The sequence below is a fragment of the Salvelinus alpinus genome, chromosome 8, assembly GCF_045679555.1.
Source record: "Salvelinus alpinus chromosome 8, SLU_Salpinus.1, whole genome shotgun sequence".
Classification (NCBI taxonomy): domain Eukaryota; kingdom Metazoa; phylum Chordata; class Actinopteri; order Salmoniformes; family Salmonidae; genus Salvelinus; species Salvelinus alpinus.
This window is the reverse complement of record NC_092093.1, coordinates 56,290,514-56,314,904: the sequence shown is the minus strand read 5'-3', so window position 1 is coordinate 56,314,904 and position 24,391 is coordinate 56,290,514. Positions and strand designations below refer to the sequence as shown.

General features: G+C 41.7%; 1 protein-coding gene across 4 annotated transcripts; it reads left to right on the top strand.

The window, feature by feature from the left end:
* The first annotated feature begins 2,785 nt into the window (after positions 1–2,785).
* Positions 2,786–21,664, top strand: LOC139583311 (polyadenylate-binding protein 2-like). Of its 4 annotated transcripts, none has more exons than XM_071414242.1 (7): positions 2,786–3,300; positions 4,938–5,046; positions 5,260–5,327; positions 6,683–6,789; positions 15,398–15,485; positions 15,991–16,145; positions 20,149–21,664. In XM_071414242.1, the coding sequence occupies exons 1-7, from the start codon at positions 3,154–3,156 to the stop codon at positions 20,186–20,188; spliced, it is 714 nt and encodes a 237-aa protein (XP_071270343.1). In that variant the 5' UTR covers positions 2,786–3,153; the 3' UTR covers positions 20,189–21,664. The 4 variants fall into 4 exon arrangements, with proteins under 4 accessions (XP_071270343.1, XP_071270341.1, XP_071270342.1 ...); XM_071414240.1 differs by having other exon boundaries at positions 2,796–3,300; positions 21,058–21,664; XM_071414241.1 differs by lacking the exon at positions 2,786–3,300 and adding an exon at positions 3,563–3,700 and having other exon boundaries at positions 21,058–21,664.
* Positions 21,665–24,391: the final 2,727 nt, after the last annotated feature.

Below are 24,391 nucleotides of genomic sequence, written 5' to 3'. Positions count from 1 at the left end.
AGATTGAAACAAGTGATATTCCTTATAACAAACAATACACTGAACACCAATATAAACGCAACATGTAAAATGTTGGTCCCATGTTTCATGAGCTGAAAAAAAGATCCCAGAAATTGTCCAAACACACACAAATGTGTTTACATCCCTGTTAGTAAGCATTTCTCCTTTGCCAAGATAATCCATCCACCTGACAGGTGTGGCATATCAACAAGCTGATCCTTACACAAGTGCCCCTTGTGTTGGGGACAATAAAAGGCCACTTAAATATTTTTTTGTTGTTGCAGTTTTGTCACAATACAATGCCACAGATGTCTCAAGTTTTGAGAGAGTGTGCAGTTGGCATGCTGAATGCAGGAATGGCCACCAGAGCTGTTGCCAGACAATTTAATGTTAGTTTCTCTACCATAAGCCACCTCCAACGTTGTTTTCAAGAATTTGGCAGTACGTCCAACTGGCCTCAACTGCAGACCACGTGTATGGCGTCTTGTGGGCGAGTAGTTTGCTAATGTCAATGTTGTGAACAGAGTGCCCCATGGTGGGGTTATGGAATGCACAGCAATACCGTGACGAGATCCTGAGGCCCATTCTTTTTTTTCTTTTTTTTTTAAGGTATCATTGACCAACAGATGCATATCTGTATTCCCAATCATGTGAAATCCATAGATTAGGGCCTAATGAATTTATTTAAGTTGACTGATTTCCTCATATGAACTGTAAAACAGTAAATTGTTGCGTTTTATATTTTTGTTCAGAGATACATCAACTTCCTGGGGAGGTCAAATGAAACAGACTTGACAACAAGAAATCGAAAAGAACGGGGTTTTAATATTTTTTTTTTTTTCTGTCTTGAAACATATGTGGTTGCAAGCTAGTACTTATCTGTTTATGGGTAGAAACAATGCAAGTCCAGAAACCAGGAGAAGGGAGTCAGTTGGGTACTCTAGTCGTCACCTTTGTCTTACTGGGGATACTTCTGTAAGCAATTGGGACATGCAAAAAGTCAAGACCGCACAAACTATGAAAGGTGCTGTTTTGAAGGACACATATAATACTAAAGATGTTTTTCCTTCTGTTTTAAGTTGTATATTATTAATAATAATGTTACTATTAATAGTTTTGACAAAATGCAAAACAACAAATTACACCTTTTTTTTTTTTTTTAAGAAATATATTAAGAAAAAAATGATATTCCAAAGTTATCCTTCCTATGCTTTCTGTCATTTAAAAAAACCAAAAAGCAATCTTGAGGTTGACAGAGCAGCAGAGATGTTCTTCATGTAGACTGTAAAGGAACTCCCATGGCTTGACATTTGAGCCAGTCCAAGATGTTTACCATGAGCTACAGATGAATGCATTTCAGCCTTCACAACATGGGGCAGGCACTTGATTTGGCTCATAGACTACAAGTTTTAAAATATCCTTCATAATTACTAATCTTAAAAAAAAAAAAAAATGTATGGTGTCGAGCTGTAGCTTGTGTCTAAAACAAGGACTGGGTTGCAGTGCTGTGCTCAAAGTCTGGGATCTGTCCAAGGTAGTTTTATGGAGATCTGCTTTTTATTCTATTCACTTTTCATTGTCACTTGATTATCACTATTGTTATAACTACTACTTCTGCTATTTTTATCATTATTCATCACTGTTTTGATTATTGACTCATAACGGTTTTAATGATGTCTCTTTACTCAAGAAAGAGAATTTTTATTGGTATGAATATTGAACAATAATGGTGGCAGTGTGTTATAAGTGTGTTAGCATATTGATTAAGCTTTTTTCCTTACTTGTACTTTCATTTTGTGTTGGATCGCCATTTGGTTTTCTTTGGTATACAGAAAATAAATACATTTAATTGAACAACAAAACTGGTCTAATTACCATGTTATTGGTATGTTAGTTGGGTTTATTGCAACTCAGCTTGTTAAATGAATCTCACCAATCACTTGTGATTGTCTACATGTTATCATAACCAAGAGTATTTGCAAATTCACTGGATATGCCTATGTGGTGTGGATGCTTCTAGAGGGGAATACAGTAGAATAGGGTGATGAGAGTTCTACTCCCTGAGGAGCTCTCAATATGCATGTTTACAGTTAGATATTTAGTTAAGCAGCCAGACATTTAGTTTCTAGATTACAACCTAATCTGCTACCCAACCTGATCTGCTAATATAATAAAAACAAATTGTAGAAGTTACTCTGTAAATGGAACACCTTATCTCACTACATTTTTCTTGCAATAACATCAACCACCACCATATTTGTTCAGCCATCCCCATGGGAAAAATTAATGGGGAAAGAATAGGATTTGGGAATAAATGAAAGTAAGGTCTGAGGTTAACACAGATGTAGGAATAATAGCAGTCAGTTAACAAAGCCTAAGATTTTTTTTATTACATAAATTTTTCAAAATTCACAAAAAGTGACTTTAGCTGATGAAGATTCTCAACAAAACGAATATGATCTCCAAAGCCTGTGCTTATCACCTTCATTTTCGTTATTTAGCCAAAAACCCTCCAAAAACACAATTTTCCTCATTCATAGCCTTTGTCCAACGATCCATTGCGGAGTTAGTGCCTACAAAAAGACGCCATTGATGATAATGCAATCATAGGTCGCAAAACAAATGGGGGAGTGGGCTTTGTGATTGACAGATTTCTAATCGAATCAGATTTTGAAGTGTAAGACAAAATTGTTAAAAAGAGATAATGTGCTGCCAGATATCCAATAGACGCAGGGATGTGTGTCTACAATCATCAACTGACTAATAAAATTGCGAGTTTACGCCCGCAGTGAAACGTAACTCCACCCCCCGGCATCCATTTCTGAACTGAGGGACACGGCGCTAGCGAAGAGAATCCTCGATTTTATGTATATTTCTTCATGTATATCACTGTAGATTATCTTCAGAAAATTCGCGACATAAAACTAAAGTAGCCACTAGTCTGTGAAATAGTAGCATATATTATCCGTTGAACCCGTTCGGACAGAGGCAAAAGTTGAAGCTCGCCTTTTATTTCACGTTTAACTTTCCTAAGCGGCGTGCTCAGCCGTTTTTTTTTTCTTCCTTTGCCCGGCTCACTCTCCCCCCTGTGTGAGTAGTGGCCTGTAACGTTGATTTAGCCACGAGGCGGGTCGGATCAACCGGAATTGGGCGATGGCGGAGTTCGGTAACGGACTGGACTCAGGAATGACGGAGGAATCCCTACTGGACTCAGACCCAGGGCACCCAGAACTAGAAGACCCGGGTGTTGGCGATGAGGAGCCGGGATTAGAGGAAGGAGAAGCTGCAATTGAGGACCCGGTAAGTGAAGGGCATAGTTTATGCCCAAAGCCTCTCTAAAGTTGAGATGTGTGTATTGTACGGTATGTATTGCGGATGTAAACACGTTATTTTAAGATGGATTTAGCTATATTTATTTACCCCGTGGTGGTATGCGACTGTGACTTATCTCTTGGTCGATATAACCGCCATTGTGGCTCACGCAGTGCAGTATAAATGGGTGGTGACATGCGTGGTTTTGGCGGCCATGTTGGCGCAGCAGCGGTGGTAGTTTCTCTGCAGCAGAGTTGTCAACCTAGTGGGGGGGAAAAAATATTCGTCGCTAAAATGCGAGACCGAGATGTGGACAGGGGCGAGGGTAGGACAGGCGCCATTAGCCGCGGCATTGCGAGTCTATCTGCAGACACGGAGAGAGCTCACGGTAAACACGCCTCTTTTATTTTCTCATACGCTGACAGCTGCTGAAATAGAAGCGTATACATAATATGATAGTCAATTAACAGTCATTGCTAGCTACAAGCAAGCGTTGTAATGTGCTGTTAGCCATCCTTCTAACCGCATATAGCTAAAATGCTAGCAAAGGGTATGTGGCACTTGCGCTATTGTAGGACGATTTGATATGGACATTTAGGCTTGATATAGTGGAGGTATCCGATTCGCTAACATCGCTAATTGGGACGATCATGACATGCCCCTTGACACACGTTCATCTTCCCACTTAAGGAATTTAACGTTAGAGGGATATGCACAACACAAGCACTTTTGTGCGAACGGTTAGTCTTTGATGTACTCTTTGAGTACAAGTATTCTGTTAATACATTTGTGGGTCATGGATATTACTGTAGTTGTGTGCAAAGATACGGATTGCCAATACTTTGAAATTAAAGCTTTTGGTTTGCGTTTGAATGTTTTTATAGCTACAATATTTAAGATTTTATACGCACGTGATTGTGTTCGTTGACATAGAATTTGTTCGAAAGCAGTTGTGGGGTGAAGTGTTTATTTTTTATTAATTTTTTTTAGGGCTGGGCCCGCATCCTTCGGGTATTTTTTTTTAGGGCTGGGCTTGCGTCCTAAAATATTTTCAGAAGGGGGAGGGAGGTAAGAGACACTAAATATGCAACAAAATACAGACGGGTATCAGTGATGACCGAGTCAAATAAGCCATGTTTCCATGAATTTCAGTGTCATTTTGAAGCCTGTCAGAGCTGTTGAATTCGTCTATTGGTTGTGGGTGTCATGTATGACACCCCCAAGACCTGGAATGGATTTCACTGCAATGCAAATGTTGTCATTCAGTGAGTGCATGTCTATCGTTATCTAGTTGAGGATGTGGAACGAGAATGCAGCTGTGTCTGAAATGAATGGTGAATAAATCCTGCCTGTTACAAAGACCCAGCCAGTGGTCATGTGCCAGGCTGTTCCACTCAGAAGCCAGTGTAGAAACGGGGTCAGCTCAGGCTACTGAAATATAAATTGTGTTATGTGCATGCAAGTCACGGATGGATATGATGAATATATTCCTTTGGTTTCTTTTTTTCAGCTGATTTCTGTCCTGACTGATGTGATGTTCTTTGTAATTGATGGGTGTCTCTTTGTTTTATTAATATATATATATATATATATATATATATATATATGTGTTTTTATTTTTTCAGGAGCTGGAGGCAATCAAAGCCCGGGTGCGAGAGATGGAGGAGGAAGCAGAAAAGCTGAAGGAGTTACAGAACGAGGTGGAGAAACAGATGAACCTTAGCCCTCCACCAGGTGAGTTTGTGGGAGGAAATAGTAATGAAGTGCCTCGGAGAATGTCTTCCAAAAATACGTTTGAGAACACCGACTGAATGTTGTATTTCACTGAGGTTTCCAGAGAGCAGATGCAAGACAGAGATTATTATCAGACTCATCCAAATGTATATCTGTTTGTTCTTTAGTTCACCATTTTAAATTTCACTCATTGCTCAATTTTGCTCTCAATAGCCGGTCCCGTCATCATGTCCATCGAGGAGAAAATGGAAGCCGACGCAAGATCAATCTACGTTGGAAACGTAAGGCTTCGCCGCCCCTTAACCTCCCTGCATGTTGTTTGGGTTGCTCTTAGGGATGTAACGATTCACCAATATGCATCGGTCCCAGGTAAAAATGTTTAACATACCAATGCATTTGGTCAGGGGGATCCCCAAACCAATCCAAATACAAGCATGCATCGATCAGAAAACCTATTCTCACTTTTACAAATCGCCCAATTCACTAATGTTTTTACTCATTGTTTTATCTGTTGTGACGGAATTGATGCGTCCTCTCCTTCAGTTCAGTAACCTATCAAGCTCTTATGCATGTCACTGTGTATGACTGTCACATAACAACTGTGCGGGAGACACAGCTGCTCGCGCCAACAAGAGGTAGGCCTTTCTCTCTTCTGATAGGCTGTTCGAACATCTGTGCGGCACCTAAAGCATTCAGATGCTTCTCGATTGGCTTTCGCAATGTCATTTGCTTGTCACTCAACTAATAGTTAGCAAGTAGCCTGTAGAAAATAGTTTTACCCGAGTTGTGTAGTCTAACCGAGTGGACGCAGCTGCTGATTGGGGTTTTCAATCATTCAGATTGTCCAGGTTCACACAATACATCGTTTTGGTAGTTTTGCTTTAAACAGTCAGTGTGTTTGGTCATTTTTTCATGAGCAGGGTAATTTTCTTTTTTTTTGCTAATAAATATTGCCGTAGTACCAGCTCACAATTTTAATCAGTCGGTGATGGTGATTTCAGATAAGCTGGGGGGACAAAAAGCATACATTCCCCACCCCTAATCTGATAGTTGGGTGGTAGATGCTCAGTCTGCTGTATGGGTCAGCTCAGGTACCTACATACACCATTGATATTGAGACACACACAGCCATTTAGTTTAGAGAAGTAAGCTGACAGATCCAGCTCAGAGGCCCAGCTCCTGAGCTCCCATCTGCAGCAGTTTTTAATTAAAAATGGAAAATAAATGTCTTCATTCCACACAAAAGTGCATAGACTCCTATTGAACTAAATCGCATCAATTCGTTCCCCTAATCAAACCGAATCACACGTTCATTTCAAACTTAAGGCCATGTATCTAGATATTTATCGAATAGTTCATGAAAGGAGATGCATGCAAACAGAGCAACCAAGGATGTGTATGTGGTGATTCTCCTTGTCAGGCCTATCAGTTTGCATTTACTATCAGTTTCAAAGGGCAGACTCAAATTTCCACAAATGTCTCGTTGACATTAGTGCAACCATGATGTCCCGTAGTGCATGATTTTCACATGCATTTGTGCAGAAACTTTTAATTTGGGGTTTGGCTCTATATGGAATCGACTAGCCACTCTGTGTTTGTCAGAGGTATCTCACTTGTTCTCCCTCTCTGTGGACAGGTGGATTACGGCGCCACTGCGGAGGAGCTAGAAGCCCACTTCCACGGGTGCGGCTCCGTCAACAGAGTCACCATCCTGTGCGACAAGTTCACAGGGCATCCCAAAGGGTACGTATCTACACCACGTTCCTCCATGTGCTCTTTCACTACAGACCTGCGTCTTCTATCAGTCACCTAGAGCAGTGATTCCCAAACTTTTTATAGTCCCTTACCCCTTCAAACATTCAACCTCCAGGGTCAGTGCACTCTCAAATGTTTTTTGTTTTTTTTGCCATCATTGTAAGCCTGCCACACAAACACTACATTATACATTTATAAAACATAAGAATAAGTGTGAGTTTGTGTCACAACCCGGCTCGTGTGACGTGACAAAGAGCTTTTATAGAACCAGGGCACAAATATTATTATAATAACAATCAATAATTATGTTCTTTATTTAATCATCTTACATTAAAAAACCTTATTTGTTCATCAAATTGTGAATAACTCACCACAGGTGCACATAACTCTGCAATGTTATATTGGAGAGCGTCTGTCATAATTTTCCACAGTCTGTGCCTGTATTTAGTTTTCATGCTAGTGAGTGCCGAGAAACCACTCTCACACAGGTAAATGGTTGCCAAAGGTATCGGTGTCTTAACAGCGCGATTTGCCAAGGCAGGATTCTCTGCCCAATCCAGAAATCTGGCAGTGGCTTCTGCTTTTAAATTCAATTTTCACAGAACCGCTTGTTGCAATTTCAACGAGGCTCTCTTGTTCAGATATCGGTAAGTAGACTGGAGGCAGGGCATGAAAGGGATAACGAATCCAGTTGTTTGTCATCCGTTTTGGGAAAGAACCTGCTTATTTGCGTACCCAACTCACTCAGGTGCTTCGCTATATCACATTTGACATTGTCTGTAAGCCTGTGTGTTATCCTTGTTAATGCCGATAAAGAAGAGCTCCAACTTCTTAATCATAGCCTCAAGTTTGTCCCGCACATTGAATATAGTTGCGGAGAATCCCTGTAATCCTCAAGTCAGATCATTCAGGCTTGGAAAAACATCACCCATATAGGCCAGTTGTGTGAGAAACTCGTCATCATGCAAGCGGTCAGACAAGTGAAAATTATGGTCATTAAAGAAGTCGCTCTGGATAAGAGCGTCTGCTAAATGACTTAAATGTAATGTAAATGTAACATTAAGCTCGTTTTTATAAATTGTATTTCAATACTTTGATAACCAGAGCACTTCTGTGTTGTAAATGTGTTACATGGTCGCTGCCCATATCATTGCATAGTGCAGAAAATACATGAGAGTTCAGGGGTCTTGCATTAACAAAGTTAACTATTTTCACTGTTGTGTCCAAAACGTCTTTCAAGCTGTCAGGCTTTTCCTTGGCAGCAGAGCCTCTCGGTGGATGCTGCAGTGTACCCAAGTGGTGTCGGGAGCAACTGTTTGCATGCGTGTTACCACTCCACTATGTTTCCCTGTCATGGCTTTTGCTCCATCAGTACAGGTACCAACACATCTTGACCACAAGTCCTTTTAATGTCACAAAGCTGTTCAGTACTTTAAAAAATATCCTCTCCTGGTTTCCAGTGCTTTACAGAAGAGCCGTAATTGCTTCAAAACATCTCCTGCCATGTCACTGATGCGTCGTGAAACAGTGTTTGATGAAGGCATTGTCTGTATAGTTTTATTGGCCTTTTCCCCCAGCCATATCCACGTCAGCAGGAACAATTAAGTCCTCCACAATAGTATGGGGCTTGCCTGTCCTAGCCACTCGGTAGCTCACCATATAATACTCTTCTAGCCCCTTCTTATTAGTGGTATCTGTTGCTTTTATGCATGTCTTACTACTCGAAAGTTATCTTAATTCTCGCTCACTCCCGTGGCTTATTTTTCAAATTGGCATGTTTTGTTTCTAAATATCTGCACAACAGTGAAGGCTTCATTGAGTTGTGAGATTGTACTTTGGCACATATATCACACTGTGGCTGAGGAAAGGCACTACTCCCTATATAAGTGAACCCAAATCAATGTAGTTCTCATCATATTTGCGTCTCTTCGATGGTCCAACGTCCGTATCTGTTCGGTGTTTTTCCGGGTGAGGGGTTACTAGCTCTTCTGCTGCATCAGATTCACCCCTGTCAGTGTCGATGCTAGCTGGGCTAACAACAAATGTAGAATTACTGATGCTAGCATTGAATGTGCTCGTGGAAGCAAGACAACTTGTGTCGTTGACAGGTGCAGGTGTAGTACTGCTGGTAGTAGCAGTACTACCAGTAGAGCTGGTATATGTCTGTAGACGCGGCCCTTACAATTTTTTTATTTATCAATTTGAGCAAACTAAATGAGCAGCAGCTACGTTTGGCTACATTAGTGAGTGGAATTCCCGCAAGAGAGTAACGGTTAATGTGATTGGATGTTAATTGTTTGACTAGGCTACTTGTTTTTGACATTGTGGTGGTGTTTTGCTGAACACTAGATGGATATTATTTTATTTTTGGCAGTGAAACGAGGATACTCAGGCGAGCGAAAAACCTCACCCAAATGTATAGCCCCGTTGGAAAATATAAATGAGCTGTTAGATAATGTGAAACTTTTTTTCAACAAATGAATGTGAATCACATTTTTATTTGGCGTACCCCCGACGGCATTGCGTACCCCAATTTGGACATACCTAGTCTAGAGGAATGAGTATACACAACCTACTTTACTAGATTGTAATTGTCTACACTCGATGTGCAGGTTAGCAAAGTAGCCCACTTTAATTCACATGGATGTACAGTGCCTTCAGAAAGTATTCACACCCGTTGACTTTGATTGTTACAAAATACTAATAAAATTGAATTATTTATTTATTTTTGTCAGCAATAGTGGTGGATTTTTATTTTTTATGGAAAATAAAACGGCAAGTATTCAAGCTCCTGAGTCAATACATGTTAGAATCACCTTTTGGCAGCGACTACAGCTAGAGAACGATTGTTAATCGGCCGGGCCAATATTGGCTTTTTCTAGAATATCTGCTTTGTTGATAGTCTCTCTACATAGCAAAACTGCTGCTATGCCAGCCGTCACTCACCGCCTGAGCCATGCGCACTGCACAATGCTGAGGAATGTCTAACTGGGAAAACCAGCAGCAAGCTAGTTCATTCTCCAACACAAAGGTGCAATCTTGAGACATGGATGAATTGACACAGTGACCAAAATCAAACTCCTGTTGCGAATATTTGTTTATGTAAATCACTAATTCTCACAAATTCCCTGAATTTATGCAATAACGATAAATAGAACCAGTTTCTAACACTAAACCGCACCAGCTTTTTGTAATTTTTTTTAATGATCCTTTAAACAGAAAAAATATAAACGCAACATGTGAAGTGTTTGTTTCATGAGCTGAAATAAAAGATCCCAGAAATGATCCATATGCACAAAAAGCTTATTTCTCTCACTTTGTGCACAATTTAGTTTACATCTCAATGGTACGCATTTCTCCTTTGACAAGATAAGCCATCCACCTGACAGATGTGGCATGTCAAGAAGCTGATTAAACAGCATGATCCTTACTCAGGTTCACCTTGTGCTGGGGGACAATAAGGCCACTCTAAAATGTGCAGTTTTGTTACACAACACAAAGCCACATGTCTCAAGTTGAGGGAGTGCCCAATTGGCATGCTGACTGCAGGAATGTCCACCAGTGCTGTTTCCGGGAAAATTGATTGTTAATTTTTCTACCATAAGCCACCTCCAACTTTGTTTTAGAGAATTTGGCAGTATGTCCAACTGGCCTCACAACTGCAGACCATGTGTAATCGTTTCGAACTTCACATTTATCTAGTCTAGGCATCTTATCGCAATGAACGATATCAGCAAAATGCCTGCGGTAAGTGGCCGGTGTCAATAATTTCCGGTTTATTGTCCCAGCTGTAATGGAGCACAAATGTTTTCTTTTCTGACACAAGCCATGCACAATTCATGACTAGTGTCAGTGTTTTCCCTATATTAATTTAATTCCTCTATATAAATTTCTTACCACCGCCAAAAATAAGTACAAATAAATAAATAAATATACACACACACATATTACCACATGAACAAAACATTAAGAACACCTTCCTAATATTGAGTTGCACCCCTTTCCTTCAGAACAGCTTCAATTTGTCGGGGCATGCACTCTATAAGGTGTTCTGTGGGAAGTATTGGTCCAGCATCCCTGGTCCATGTTGACTCCAATGTTTCCCACAGTTGTCAAGTTGGCTGTATGTCCTTTGGGTGGTGGACCATTCTTGATACACATGGGAAACCTTTGAGCATGAAAAACCCAGCAGCGTTGCAGTTCTTGACACACTCAAACCGGTGCACCTGCTACCATACCCTGTTTTAAAGGCATTTCAATCTTTTGTCTTGCCCTTTCACCCTCTGAATGGCACACATCATTGATGTGAGGCTCTTTTTCTCACTCTCTCTTCTCCATCTACACTGATTTGAAATTGATGTAACTTGTTAAATCCACAAGGGATCGTAGCTTTGGCCTGTATTCACCTGGGCAGTTGGTCATTATCTGCGGCTGCTCGGCCATGGAAACCCATTTCATGAAGCTCCCGACGAACAGTTCTTGTGCTGACGTTGCTTCCAGAGGCAGTTTGCAACTTGGTAGTGAGTGTTGCAACTGAGGACATACAATTTTTATGCGCTTCAAAACTCGGTGGTCCCGTTCTGTGAGCTTGTGTGGCCTACCACTTCGCGGCGGAGCCGTTGTTTCTTCTAGAAGTTATCACTTAACAATAACAGCACTTTTTACAAAAAATTATTTAACCAGGTAGGCCAGTTGAGAGTAACTTTCATTTACAACTGTGATTGGCCAAGATAAAGCAAAGCAGTGTGACAAACAACAGTTATACGTGGAATAAACAATAGAAAAAGTCTATATACAGTGTGTGCAAATGTAAGATTAGGGAGGTAAGGAAATGAATAGGCCATAGTTGCGAAATAATTACAAATTAGTAATTAACTTTTACTTGGTACTCATCCCGGATCCGGGAGCACCCCCCACAGTAAAAAAGCTGACTAGCATAGCCTAGCATAGCGTCACAAGTAAATACAAGCATCTAAATATCATTAAATCACAAGTCCAAGACACCAGATGAAAGATACAGATCTTGTGAATCCAGCCATCATTTCTGATTTTTAAAATGTTTTACAGGGAAGACACAATATGTAAATCTATTAGCTAACCACGTTAGCAAAAGACACCACTTCTTTTACTCCACCAGTTTTTTACTCCATCAGTAGCTATCACTAATTCGACTAAATAAAGATATATATAGCCACTAACCAAGAAACAACTTCATAAGATGACAGTCTGATAACATATTTATGGTATAGGATATGTTTTTTTTAGAAAAATGTGCATTTTTCAGGTATAAATCACAGTTCTACATTGCAGCTGCAATCTGAAATAGCGTTGGAAGCAGCCGGAATAATTACAGAGACCGACGTCAATTACCAAAATACTCATCCTAAAACATTTCTGAAAAATACACAGCCTACAGCAATCGAAAGACACAGATCTTGTGAATCCAGACAATATTTCAGATTTTCTAAGTGTTTTACAGTGAAAACACAATATATCGTTATATTAGCATACCACATGAGCTAACATCACACCAGCATTAAATCAAGGCAAAAGGGGCGATAACGTTATCGCCACCAAAATATATTAATTTTTTCACTAACCTTCTCAGAATTCTTCAGATGACAGTCCTGTAACATCATATTACACAATGCATATAGAGTTTGTTCGAAAATGTGCATATTTAGCATCACAAATCGTGGTAATGTAATCTGTCAAAACATGGCATGCATTCTGGCCGGCGCCATCTTGGAAAGGCACCTAAGTTTACGATTATTTATTGATTAGATTGACTAAAAAAATACAGGTTGGACAGCTAATGAAAGATGCATTGGTTATTAATGCAACCGCTGATTTAGATTTTTAAAATTTACGTTACTAGACATACATTGTGAGTTACAGCCAGACTAGTGCCGCAAAAAAATGGCTGACAACTGCGTTTACATTTTTCCACATAAATACGGAATAAAATCATAAATAACTCTTACTTTTGGACGAGCTTCCATCAGTATCTTGGGCAATGTGTCCTTTGTCCAAAAGAATCGTTTTCTTTGTTGTAAAACGACCTCCTCAACTTCGGAACTAGCAGCTAACGATAGCTACACGGCACACACATGCCCAAATCCTCAAACGCAATACTAAGGAAATTCAGAAAAATAGCAATATACTCGCATAAACTGATATAAATCGGTTTCAAATAACTTCGTTATGATGTTTCTAACACCTATATCGAATTAAATCAGACGGATATATCTTTGATCAATAACGAGAGCTTTTGAGCATGCGATTCTGATGTCCTCCCTTGCGTCCTGGCGAGCGTCGAAAAGAAGGGACATCTCACTCCATTCCGTTTTATAAACTCTGAGAAACACGTAGAGACACCATTCCACTTCTCATTGGTTACTGACATCCAGGGGAAGGCGGGTGCAGTTCATGTCAAGCCATAGGGCACACACAGAGTTTTTAACTGATCCGAGATCAGAGACTATTTTCCAGAGCTTCGCATGTCCTGTCATGAGTTTCGCTGTAGAAAGAGTTCTGGTTCACCCACAGACATAATTCAAACGGTTTTAGAAACTAGAGATTGTTTTCTATCCAATAGTAATAATAATATGCATATTGTACGAGCAAGAATTGAGTACGAGGCAGTTTAATTTGGAAATGTAAAAAAAAAAAAAATGCTAACAGCTCCCCCTATTGACAAAAGGTTAAACACTGGAGTAATAGATGTGCAAGTAGAGATACTGGGGTGCAAAAAATAACTAACGGTATGGGCATGAGGTAGTTGGATGAGCTATTTACAGATGGGCTGTGTGCAGTGGTCTGTGAGCTGCTCTGACATCTGATGCTTAAAGCTAGTGAGGGAGATACGAGTCTCCAGATTCAGTGAGTATTTTTTTGCGCAATTTGTTCCAGTCATTGGCAGCAGAGAACTGGAAGGAGAGGCGGCCAAAGGAGGAATTGAGTTTATTTTTATTTTTACAGGGACAGTGCACATTAATCAACGTTTCAGTAAAAGTGCCGGTTTTAGCCAGCCGGCTAATTTTCAACCGCAGTCCCTGGGCAGGTTATTAAAAACAATTACAATATAGACAATAGCAACATAGAACAAGCAAGACATAGCAACATAGGACAAGCAAGACGTAGCATACAGACAGAGCAACATAGAACAAAAAGCAGCAAGACAAAATTGGCTTTGGGGGTGACTAGTGAGATATACATGCGGGAGCGCGTTCTACGGGTGGGTGTTGCTATGGTGACCAGTGAGCTGAGATAAGGTGGGGAGTTACCTAGCAAAGACTTATAGGTGACCTGGAGCCAGTGGGTTTGGCGACGAGTATGAAGCGAGGGCCAGCCAACGAGAGCATACAGGTCGCAGTGGTGGGTAGTATATGGGGCTTTGGTGACAAAACAGATGGCACTGTGATAGACTGCATCCAATTTGCCTAGTAGAAGAGTGTTGGAGACTATTTTGTAAATGACATCGCCAAAGTCAAGGATCGGTAGGATAGTCAGTTTTACGAGGGTATGTTTGGCAGCATGAGTGAAGGCTGCTTTGTTGTGAAATAGGAAGCCGATTCTAGATTTATTTTTGGATTGGAGATGCTTAATTTGAGTATGGAAGGAGAGTTTACAGTCTAACCAGACACTTAGGTATTTGTAGTTGTCCACATGTTCTAGGTCAGAACCGTCCAGAGTAGTGATGCTAGATGGGCGGGCAGGTGCGGTCTTACAGTTGACCAGGGCAGAAACTGCCTTGTTGGAAAGGTGGTATCCTGTGACTGTGCCATGTTGAAAGTCACAGCTGTTCAGTACGGGCCATTCTACTGCCAATGTTTGTCTGTGGAGATTGCATCGCTGTGTGCTCGATTTTTGTGGGTGTGGCAGAAATGGCCGAAACCACTAATTTGAAGGGGTGTCCACATACTTTTGTATGCCTCTGTAGATTATAGCATACTGAATTTTGATCAGTTGTGAAAATAAAACATTTCATGCGGGGGGGGGGATTGATCTGGTAAAAGGCTGACATTACAAGAAAAAAAAGACTAGATTGATGTCTTCGATCGTCTAGCAAGTCGTTCATATGCTAATAATCAAAATAAAGAGGTCTTGCACTGCTACCCTCAGCATTCATTATTCCCAGAGGATCAGAACAAGCAATGGAAATTACGCATTGTGTCGGCGCTTCGACCTTACTGTTTATTTTTTATTTTTTTTACCTCTTAACTAGGAAAGTCGGTTAAGAACAAATTCTTATTTACAATGATGGCCTTTGCCACCACTGCTGAAGTACTGCAAATAAATAAGTTAATTGCACACTGTGTGACTCCCAATTCCCAGTAATGTTACATTAGTTGAGTTACAGCTTATTCTAATAGCCTGGAGGGGTCTATTCTGAAGTGCGTAGAAACTGGTGAGCTGGTTTTTCAACTTTTAAGCGTTGTTAATCACACAGTTTATTCTCGTTAAGGGAATTGAGAAAAAGGAGATCTACGTTTGTTTAGTGGATTGTGCTTTGAGACTTTTTTTTAGCGTCAATATTTCTGTTCTCTGCGATTGTCGTTTGTGACACATTTTTATATTTCTGCTGCTGTTTTAGGTTTGCCTATATCGAGTTTTCAGACAAGGAGTCTGTGAGGACGGCCATGGCATTGGACGAGTCTCTGTTCAGAGGAAGGCAGATTAAGGTAAGGACGCGACAATGTCTACACATTAGGTGGAGGCTGCTGAGGGGAGGACGGCTCACAGTAGCTGGAACCTAATGGCATCAAACAGAGAAACCATGAATTTGAGATCATTCTGCTCCCGGTATTACCGCAAACCCCTCCCCAATTAAGGTGCCACCAGCCTCCTGTGATGGCATTTTCCATTTGAGTCATTTGGCAGACACTCTTATCCAGAATGACCTACAGTTAGTGTATTCATCTTGAGATAGATGTGGTTGTGTAACCAAACTGTCATGGTAAGTACATTTTCCTCCAGTAGTTATCAGCAATGTCAGCACTAGTAGGAAAAATTCAAGTGCCGGTGTCAATTCAACTAAAGAACTGGGATAATATCAGGATTTTGCCCCATGTATCTGTCTATGAAGTGAATTTCCGTTAGATTTCCTACATTGACTGAGACTGATATGACCCTGTGCTAGTGTCTGACCTGTGGAGTCCTGTTTCCCCTCGCTCTTGGTTCTGGCAGGTGGGGGTGAAGAGGACCAACAGGCCAGGCATCAGCACCACAGACCGCGGGTTCCCCCGGGCCCGCTTCCGCTCACGAGGAGGCAACTTTAACTCGTCACGTGCACGTTACTACAGTGGCTACGCACCGCCCAGAGGCAGAGGACGGGCCTTCAGGTGAGCACCCTGAGATTGGGAGACAGCTGGCCATTACCGGAGGGAGGAGGAATATGGAGAAGTGAAGGGGCAGAAGACTGAGTAGTGAGATTATAGAAGTAGTGGGGGATGATCAGAACAGGAGATGGTTAGCGGGGGGGGGGAGAGAAGAGGACCCCCCGAAGTGTTGTTAGCCCCGGGCGGGGGGAGGGGGGGGTGGCTAGCCCCGTGGGGTGAATGCTCATAGCATCCCCTGTCCTAGACTCTGTCCATCAAGAAGTGTCTATTGGCTGAAACTGGCCATATAGAGAATCATTGAGAAGGCATGTCTGTAGTGGGAGGAGACTGAATCTGTGGCTGACATTGATGAACATCACTACAGCCATATCAGTGAAGGTGTTTCCACAGCAGAGTGGAGGAAAGGTTTCCTTTAGAGTGGGGTTATGTTGAGTGGTTTCCTTTAGTGGGGTTGTGGAGAGAGAGAGACCGGTGGGAGGGATTCGGGTAGGTTAGTTGGGGTGTGTGTGTGGTCTTGTTGCATGCACCACCTATAACTGTTTCAGAGGAGGCAGCTAAACTCTCAGCCCACAGCAGTGAGGTCCTCCCAGGCTGTACATGTATGGGAGGCAGGCTGTTTGTATGGCTTGGAGCTACATTACATATACACACTGACTGTGAGTGGGCATCTCTCCCACAGTGCTGCTCATTAATGCTAAAGGTGACAGGCAAAGAGTTTCACTTAAATGTCAGTTTGTTCTCATTTGTTCAGTGCTAATGGTCGGATTCTATTTTATAATTTGATCATTAAGATGTCGTGAAGATTTAAATGCAAACACATTCATCTTTGTAGATGCGTTGCTTAAACATTAATTGGCATGTGTATCTATAGTTCAGTTGTTCTAATGATGTACCAGTGTTGAGCAGTAGCCTCTATCCATCCTGTGTTCCATCTCATCAACGCAGTGCTGTGTGTTCACCTGTCCTGGGCCAGCTGTGTGTTCACCTGTCCTGGGCCAGCTGTGTGTTCACCTGTCCTGGGCCAGCTGTGTGTTCACCTGTCCTGGGCCAGCTGTGTGTTCACCTGTCCTGGGCCAGCTGTGTGTTCACCTGTCCTGGGCCAGCTGTGTGTTCACCTGTCCTGGGCCAGCTGTGTGTTCACCTGTCCTGGGCCAGCCGTGTGTTCACCTGTCCTGGGCCAGCCGTGTGTTCACCTGTCCTGGGCCAGCCGTGTGTTCACCTGTCCTGGGCCAGCCGTGTGTTCACCTGTCCTGGGCCAGGTGCTCCAGAGCCGTGTTTTGCCTGTGACCTTTTTCAAAAGCAACACCCCTGGTATCTGGATTTGTTTTCAATCTGTACAAAAGCTTGCCCCCTATGTATGTAAAACCTGGAGTGGATCAAAGCGCTGTGCACTGGGAGTCTGGTGTGTCTCCCTGGAGTGTGTGTCCTGCTGTGTCTCTCAGTGTGAGGTGAGAGGGGGGTTCCCGTGATGACTCATTGAGCGCTCACAGTGGGCCTCACGCTGGAGCTCTGTCTCTGGGCCCATGTCCTGTTTTTTTTAATTGTTTTTTTTATAAGCATTGCTGAGAAGAGGGGCTGCAGAGCAAGTGCAATGAGCATCCTCACCAACTGACAGATTCTGACCAATGGACCAACTTTTCCACTCACTACTAGACCAATGGTGTCAGTTTAGTCCTATGTAGTAGTACCTCATTGGCAACTCTATGGGAGTTGATATGATCGTCAATCACTGAACGATAAGATCTTTTAGAGGGGCTCAACTTTTGAAGTCCTATTTAACACATTTTGTAAGGATGACATCCTGGTGAGTGTAAATGATTTGGTTCCAGTCCCAATCGTATGCCCACCACACTCATATACATAGCTCAGACATAGACTAGCCTGGGAACAGGTGGCCCACTATAGGGAGATGAAAAGCATGAGTCCGGATGCTTTGCCTTGCTCCTAAAACCAACGGTGTTAACTACACATTGGTGCATCAGACACACAGGCTAGATGTCCCCTTGGTCAGACGTTCCCACCCACTGCCTTCACTTCCAGAATGGAGGGTTCATTCCTGCAGCCTGATTTTGACCACAGCATTCTAACCACTGGTTTCTACTCATATGACCTGTGTGTTTGTGGGTACTGGATGCCTGGGTTTGATGGTCATGGTGTGTGTGTGTGAGGCGGGGTTTCTGTTAGCTGGTAATAGGCAGCTTTTGTCTGGTTGTTATTCTTTTTAGAAAAAAGGTGAGAAATAAAATTGGTGTTGACCAATTGTCCGGGAGAACAAAATATCACATTGTGGGATAATGCATTATTTTTTTTGCCTATTAATTGATGTAAATGCATTTGACTGGTCATTCTTATTGGTCTATAGGTTAATTTGTATAATTTAGTGGAATTAAATTGGCACGTGTACAGTATATTTATGTATCTTATTTATCACACGTCTGCCTATACAGAGCCTTTGAGTGTAAAATCTGTCGGACCGAGCGAGATGCTGCATCTTGTGGTGCTTTCAAGACGATGTCATAGAAAGACTCCTCAGTTCCTGAGTTGGAATTCCCGAGTTGGATGACCGTTCAAAATGATTTTTCGGCGGTCGTATTTCCCCCAGTTTTTAAACGCTTCGTCAAACGGCAACGAAAGGCAGGATTCAGCGGTGTGTCGCTCCACTTCGCGATGGCCTCGAGGCAGGATGCATTCTGAAAACACACAATTGTTTGAAACCTGAATGTTTTGCTACGTATTATGAGGGGTGTTTTACCTTGCTTCAAATGAGCTTATTAGATCTCTCTCTAAAGCTCTACCAGATTTTCATCTGTCACATCAAACCGCTCGCTTGTGCATTGCCATTTTTACAACAGCGTTTTCCTGCCAGTTGCATTATGGGATGAACATTCATGTATAGCTTACTGCCTTGTGCGCATTGCTGAGTTTTATAATGTGAGGATATAATAGTTCATCAACATTTTAAGCTAAATGTTCTGATCTGTTGCATCAGACTCGTTGCTTTGAATGTTTGTATTATGTATCCTAGGCTTACTGGTTGTATGAATTTGGGATCTATCGTCCCAGAACTGTCCCAGGATCTGTTTGTAATAGGCTGTTTCTTTCTTGACAAGCTGACCAATAGAGTAGGTTGCCTAAACCTGTCTACCATAGTAGATTGACACAGGCTGGGGATTTTGCTGTTAGTTATTTGTCTTGTTGATATGAATTACCGTGTTCAAAATGTGCTTTCGGTCATTTTGAGCACTGTGTTAATTAGGTCACTCACCCAATGCATATGGGTCCAGTATAGTTCTCAAACATCCGGTAAAAATGTTTTAAATGTTTCTGGTCAAATGTCCGGCTCCACATTTTCCTAATGGAAACCCTTTTGTGTGAGTGGAAAAGCAACGTGTGGTGATTGAGCTTTGATGCTGTGTTTGAGTGATGGTGCAGTCCAGGTTGTCAGGAGAAGGGGTCAGTCAAGTCTGCGTGCTGAAGCTATATGTGTTGCCCTTCCTAGCATGTGCCATGTGAATGACTTTGACTCTTCTGTGGGGTGAGATGGAGGCTTCTGTCCTCAGGGTCTCTCCCAACAGCGACCTCGGGGGGGCCGCTCTCGCAGAGAGAAAGAGAGAGAGAAAGAGGGAGAGAGTGCCTCACTGTCCCACACACCCCACACCATTATTTCTATAGTCCTGTATAATCTGAGAATCAGATATTTTACTGTTGGCGAAGCTGTTCTCTGCTTCTTTCTGTACTGTTAATTCGTAATCGTAATAATTCGAAATTGTGGGAATTCAACACTTATCAAATAAAGGCACAATACCATTAAGATGGTATACATGTCATCCTACCAACAATTTGTGTATACTTAAAACTATTATTCATACATATATCTTACCCCTCAGTTTACCTCGGATTGACTACTCATCAGGCCCTTTTCTACCTGCACACTACACACCCTAAAATTGGTGTCCGTCTTTAAGCCAATCAAGAAACTCACCCTCTTTTTCTCTCTCTTTTCCAGGGGCCGAGGGCGAACAACATCGTGGTATTCCCCTTACTAATACCCCCACCCCCTACTATCACCCCATGTCCCCATACAAAAAAAAGAATGAAAAAAAAAAAAGTCCCAGGAAAAAAACACTGAGAAGAAAAAAAAAAAAGATGAAAAAAAAAAAATAACAGTATTCTCCTGGACAGACAGACTGACTGGCCACAGTGTGTGATTGTGTGTGAGCGTGCGTGTGCGGAGGTGGTGCGGTCACCCTGGTAATGTATCTGATGGCCGTCGGCGATTTGGTGGCATTTCTTTTTTGAGAAGATGTTATCTCAGGCTGCAGATTTGTCTCCTTTGTCTGGCTGTGACCCTCACACCCAACACAGCCCCCAAATGCTTGCATTCGAAAAAGCAAACGTCAACGAGGAGGTTTTTTTGTTTTTTTATGTACCGTATATGTTAAACTTCCAAGAGCAAGAATATTGTTTATTTTTTAAGTTGTGGTGTTGGGAGTTGTCATTTTCTCTCTGTTCTCTGATCAGTTACAACTCACCCCACTCCTTAACTCTCACTACTTTTGCTACCATCTTCTCCCTCTGGTTCCATCTCACGCTCTCTTGTGTTCAGTATCTTAACAGCTGTGACTTCTGTTCAGTGGGCTATTTTTTTATATATATTTTTTAGTTTATTTGTTTATTTGTCTATTGTACCTTTCCTTTTAAGTCTGTAGCATTCACCCCAAGAAGGCATGGCCAGAGCTCTGCCAACTTTTCTGTTTCGTTTTTTTTTTGTAGGCCTCAAACTTTTCCCCCCTCTTCTTGCACCCCTCTGCCTTTCTATGCTGCTGCTCCTACCATTTTGTCCTTCACCTCTTCTGCTCATCTCTTTCTCCTTCTCTCCTCTCTGTGTATATTAGACCACTTCTTGTCGTTTCAGGTTTCAGGACCAGTGGAGGCTGACAACCCCTCCTCCGGCCGCGGCGCCCCCCAATGTCTCGGCAGGGTCTCTTTCTCTCTCTGCTCCTGCTATGCACACTCACCCCATCCTGTCTGTGTGGGGGGGAGGGGGTCAGGGCGACCACAGGGCCACCGCAGGGGGCGTTTACTACAACAAGCGTTGAGTTGACTTACTCACCCGGCACGCACTCACACATACTAGACCCACACACTTCAGACACCACACAACCAAACAACCACACATATTTATATAGCGAGAGCTAGTCAAGATGGCAGAAGATGTTTTAATTGGGAGTGAGAAAGACCGGACCAGATGAGGGGTGGGGGGGGTTCCAGGGCCTGTCTTTAACAGTGCGTAGTGCAGCCACGGCTTGTCGAGGACTAGGAGTGGGGCTAAAGGCATCGATTTAATTTAATAGCCGGGGGGGGCGGAGCTTTTATTTTAGGGGGGGTGGGTTTGTGTGGAGAGGTTTGAATTTTTGAAACGGGAGAGTGGGTTAAGATGTTTTGCTTTTTTTTATTTTTAACCCATTAGTCTGTAATTAGAAAAAAAATAAAAATTAAATAAAGACGTTGTGTAAAAATTATAATTTTGTTTGTGAATTTTGTCCCTAGTTACAAAGCATTTTAAAATCGGTTCTTGAAAGTAAAGCTGGGAGAATTCTGAACCTAATGACTGACATTCTGCAGTATTTTTAATATCAGTATAGTTTCAAATGTCTTTCAGTTCTTTAAAGGTGCAAAATGCAGAAATCATTGTACCGTCTAAACGGTTGTGAAATATATTTTCCATAACTCTATTGTATTTTCAGCGGTTTGAAGCTGGTGTAAAATGTAACAAAACGGGAATCAGAAATAGCGCACAGAACAGATCTGCCGCTTCTTAGACTTGCTTTCAATGAGAATTACAGCTCTGTAGCTCACATTTTGATGTGACTTTGTCCGGCTTGCCCAAATGGTTACATATTGCAGCTCTGAGTGTTGGAGTCTTAGGCTTGTCTTCTCCAGTACCCTCTTTAATAACACGCAGGAGCCTAACACCCCCACGAGGTACAATTACTATTGTAACCATTGTAAATGATTTACTGTAACGTGTCCAAGCCAACTGCATTTTTAAAGTGTTCATACCTTCCACTATTTATTATTATTATTATTATTATTATTACAAAGCAGTGAATTAGATTTTCTTAGGATGAAACAATCAAAAACACATTCAGCTAATAGGCTCTTATACCACAAATAAGGTCTTTAGAAAACAATGAGTTCATGTTTGAGATGACATAGTTCAACAATACTATTTGCGCAAGAGTGAATTAGCTAGGGATAAATATGTAACATATTTTTATTAGACCATGTTTGATTCAGTCCCTAAAATGTAATTCACGTGTAAAAATTATTATTATTTTTTTTAAAGTAATCCCATTCTCTATCCTGAAAAGGTGTGGCTAGTAACGTTTAGGTAATGCCCAAGGAAAATGAATCCGCTCTGCATTCTAAATTGGGGGAATTTGGCTATTCAAATGGATTTTAGGGATCGTGATATTGAAAACTTGGACTGCATGAGACTCAAACATGGACTAATGAGAAATATTTTTTAAATTCATCCTCTAGTACACAGTTTTAGCACCTCAATCACTAAATTATTGCGAAAAGCTATTCCAAGTGAATCGTCTCATTTAGCACGAAAACCTAAATCTTCATCCTGCTTTTGTCTTTTTAAGGATTCAATTATTGATCTTCTGAAAGTCGCAGGTAAAGAACGATGCATAATCACTGCACTCTCAAGTAATTGAAACTGAATTCGCAATGTATCATTAAAAACACCAGAGGAAAGAAATCACTGACGTCCTGGCTATGTCCACACAACAGGTTTTAGTTTTTCATTAGTTTCTTCTTGGGCCCAGGGTTATCTCTGTACTGAAGGGAGGGACAGAAAACATTGGGGTTCATTTTATCCAACATGCATAGTCATTTCACCCCTACCTACATGTACATATTACCTCAACTAACCTGTACCCCCGAACATTGACTCAATACCGGTACCCCTGTATATTTTGTTGCTCTTTAGTTTTTTTTTAGTGTTGGTTAAGGGCTTTTAAGTAAACATTTCACTAAGGTCTACTTAGTTGTATCTACCTGTTGTATTCGCGGCATGTGACACAATTTGATTTGAACATGGGCCAGCGTCCCTGTGGAGAATAAATCCTAAGCGTGCCAATTATTCCCAGGATATGCACGCATAACTAAGACACTTTGGATAAAAGAGGTGGATAAATGGCGAACTTGTACAAACATTAATGCCTGCTCATCCATGACCGACTGACCAGGTGAAAGCTATGATCCCGTATTGATGTCACTTGTTCAATCCACTTCAAACAGTGTAGATGAAGGGGAGGAGACGGGTTAAAGAAGGATTTTTAAGTCTTGAGACATGGATTGTGTATGTGTACCCTTCAGAGGGTGAATGGGCAAGACAAAATATTGAATTGCCTATGAACGGGTCATGGTAGGTGCCAGGCGCTCCGGTTTGAGTGTGTCAAGAACTGCAACGCTGATGGCTGTTCCACGCTCAACAGTTTCCTGTGTGTATCAAGAATGGTCCACCACCCAAAGGACATCCAGCCAACTTGACACAACAGTGGGAAGCATTGGAGTCAACATTGGCCAGCATTCCTGTAGAACGCTTGACTTGACACCTTGTAGAGTCCATTCCCTGACGAGTTGAGGCTGTTCTGAGGGGGGAAACAGCGGGGTGCAACTTGGTGTTCTTAATGATTTGTACACTATTATTGATCACTGCATGGCAGTAAGGAGTGGCATGTCACTGAAATGTGTCCAACTCACCTGTCTCCCTCTGCCCTTCAGGACTGTGATGTCACTGAACTGTGGGATGTCACTTAGCTGACCAGACTTTCCTAGCATGCATGCCTCATTTGAAGTGTTTCTCTCATTTTGGGGCACTTGCAGACGCATCATTGACTCTTTAAAGTTTTTCGTAAAGGAAAATAATTACATGAAGGGACCAAATGAGAGGACTAAAACTACTGTAGTGCTATACAGTTAAATGAGAGGACAAACTACTGTAGTACTATACAGTTAAATGAGAGGACAAAAACTACCGTAGTGCTATACAATTAAATGAGAGGACAAAAACTACCGTAGTGCTATACAATTAAATGAGAGGACAAACTACTGTAGTACTATACAGTTAAATGAGAGGACAAACTACTCTAGTACTATACAGTTAAATGAGAGGACAAACTACCGTAGTGCTATACAGTTAAATGAGAGGACAAACTACTCTAGTACTATAC

What these genes read in the sequence shown, in the direction of transcription:
- LOC139583311 (XM_071414240.1), top strand. Translation starts at nt 3,154, where the DNA reads ATGGCGGAGTTCGGTAACGGACTGGACTCAGGAATGACGGAGGAATCC. An exon ending in GATCAATCTACGTTGGAAAC is followed by an intron (nt 5,328 to 6,682) that starts GTAAGGCTTCGC and finishes CTCTGTGGACAG; the next exon opens with GTGGATTACGGCGCCACTGC. An exon ending in TCAGAGGAAGGCAGATTAAG is followed by an intron (nt 15,486 to 15,990) that starts GTAAGGACGCGA and finishes TGGTTCTGGCAG; the next exon opens with GTGGGGGTGAAGAGGACCAA.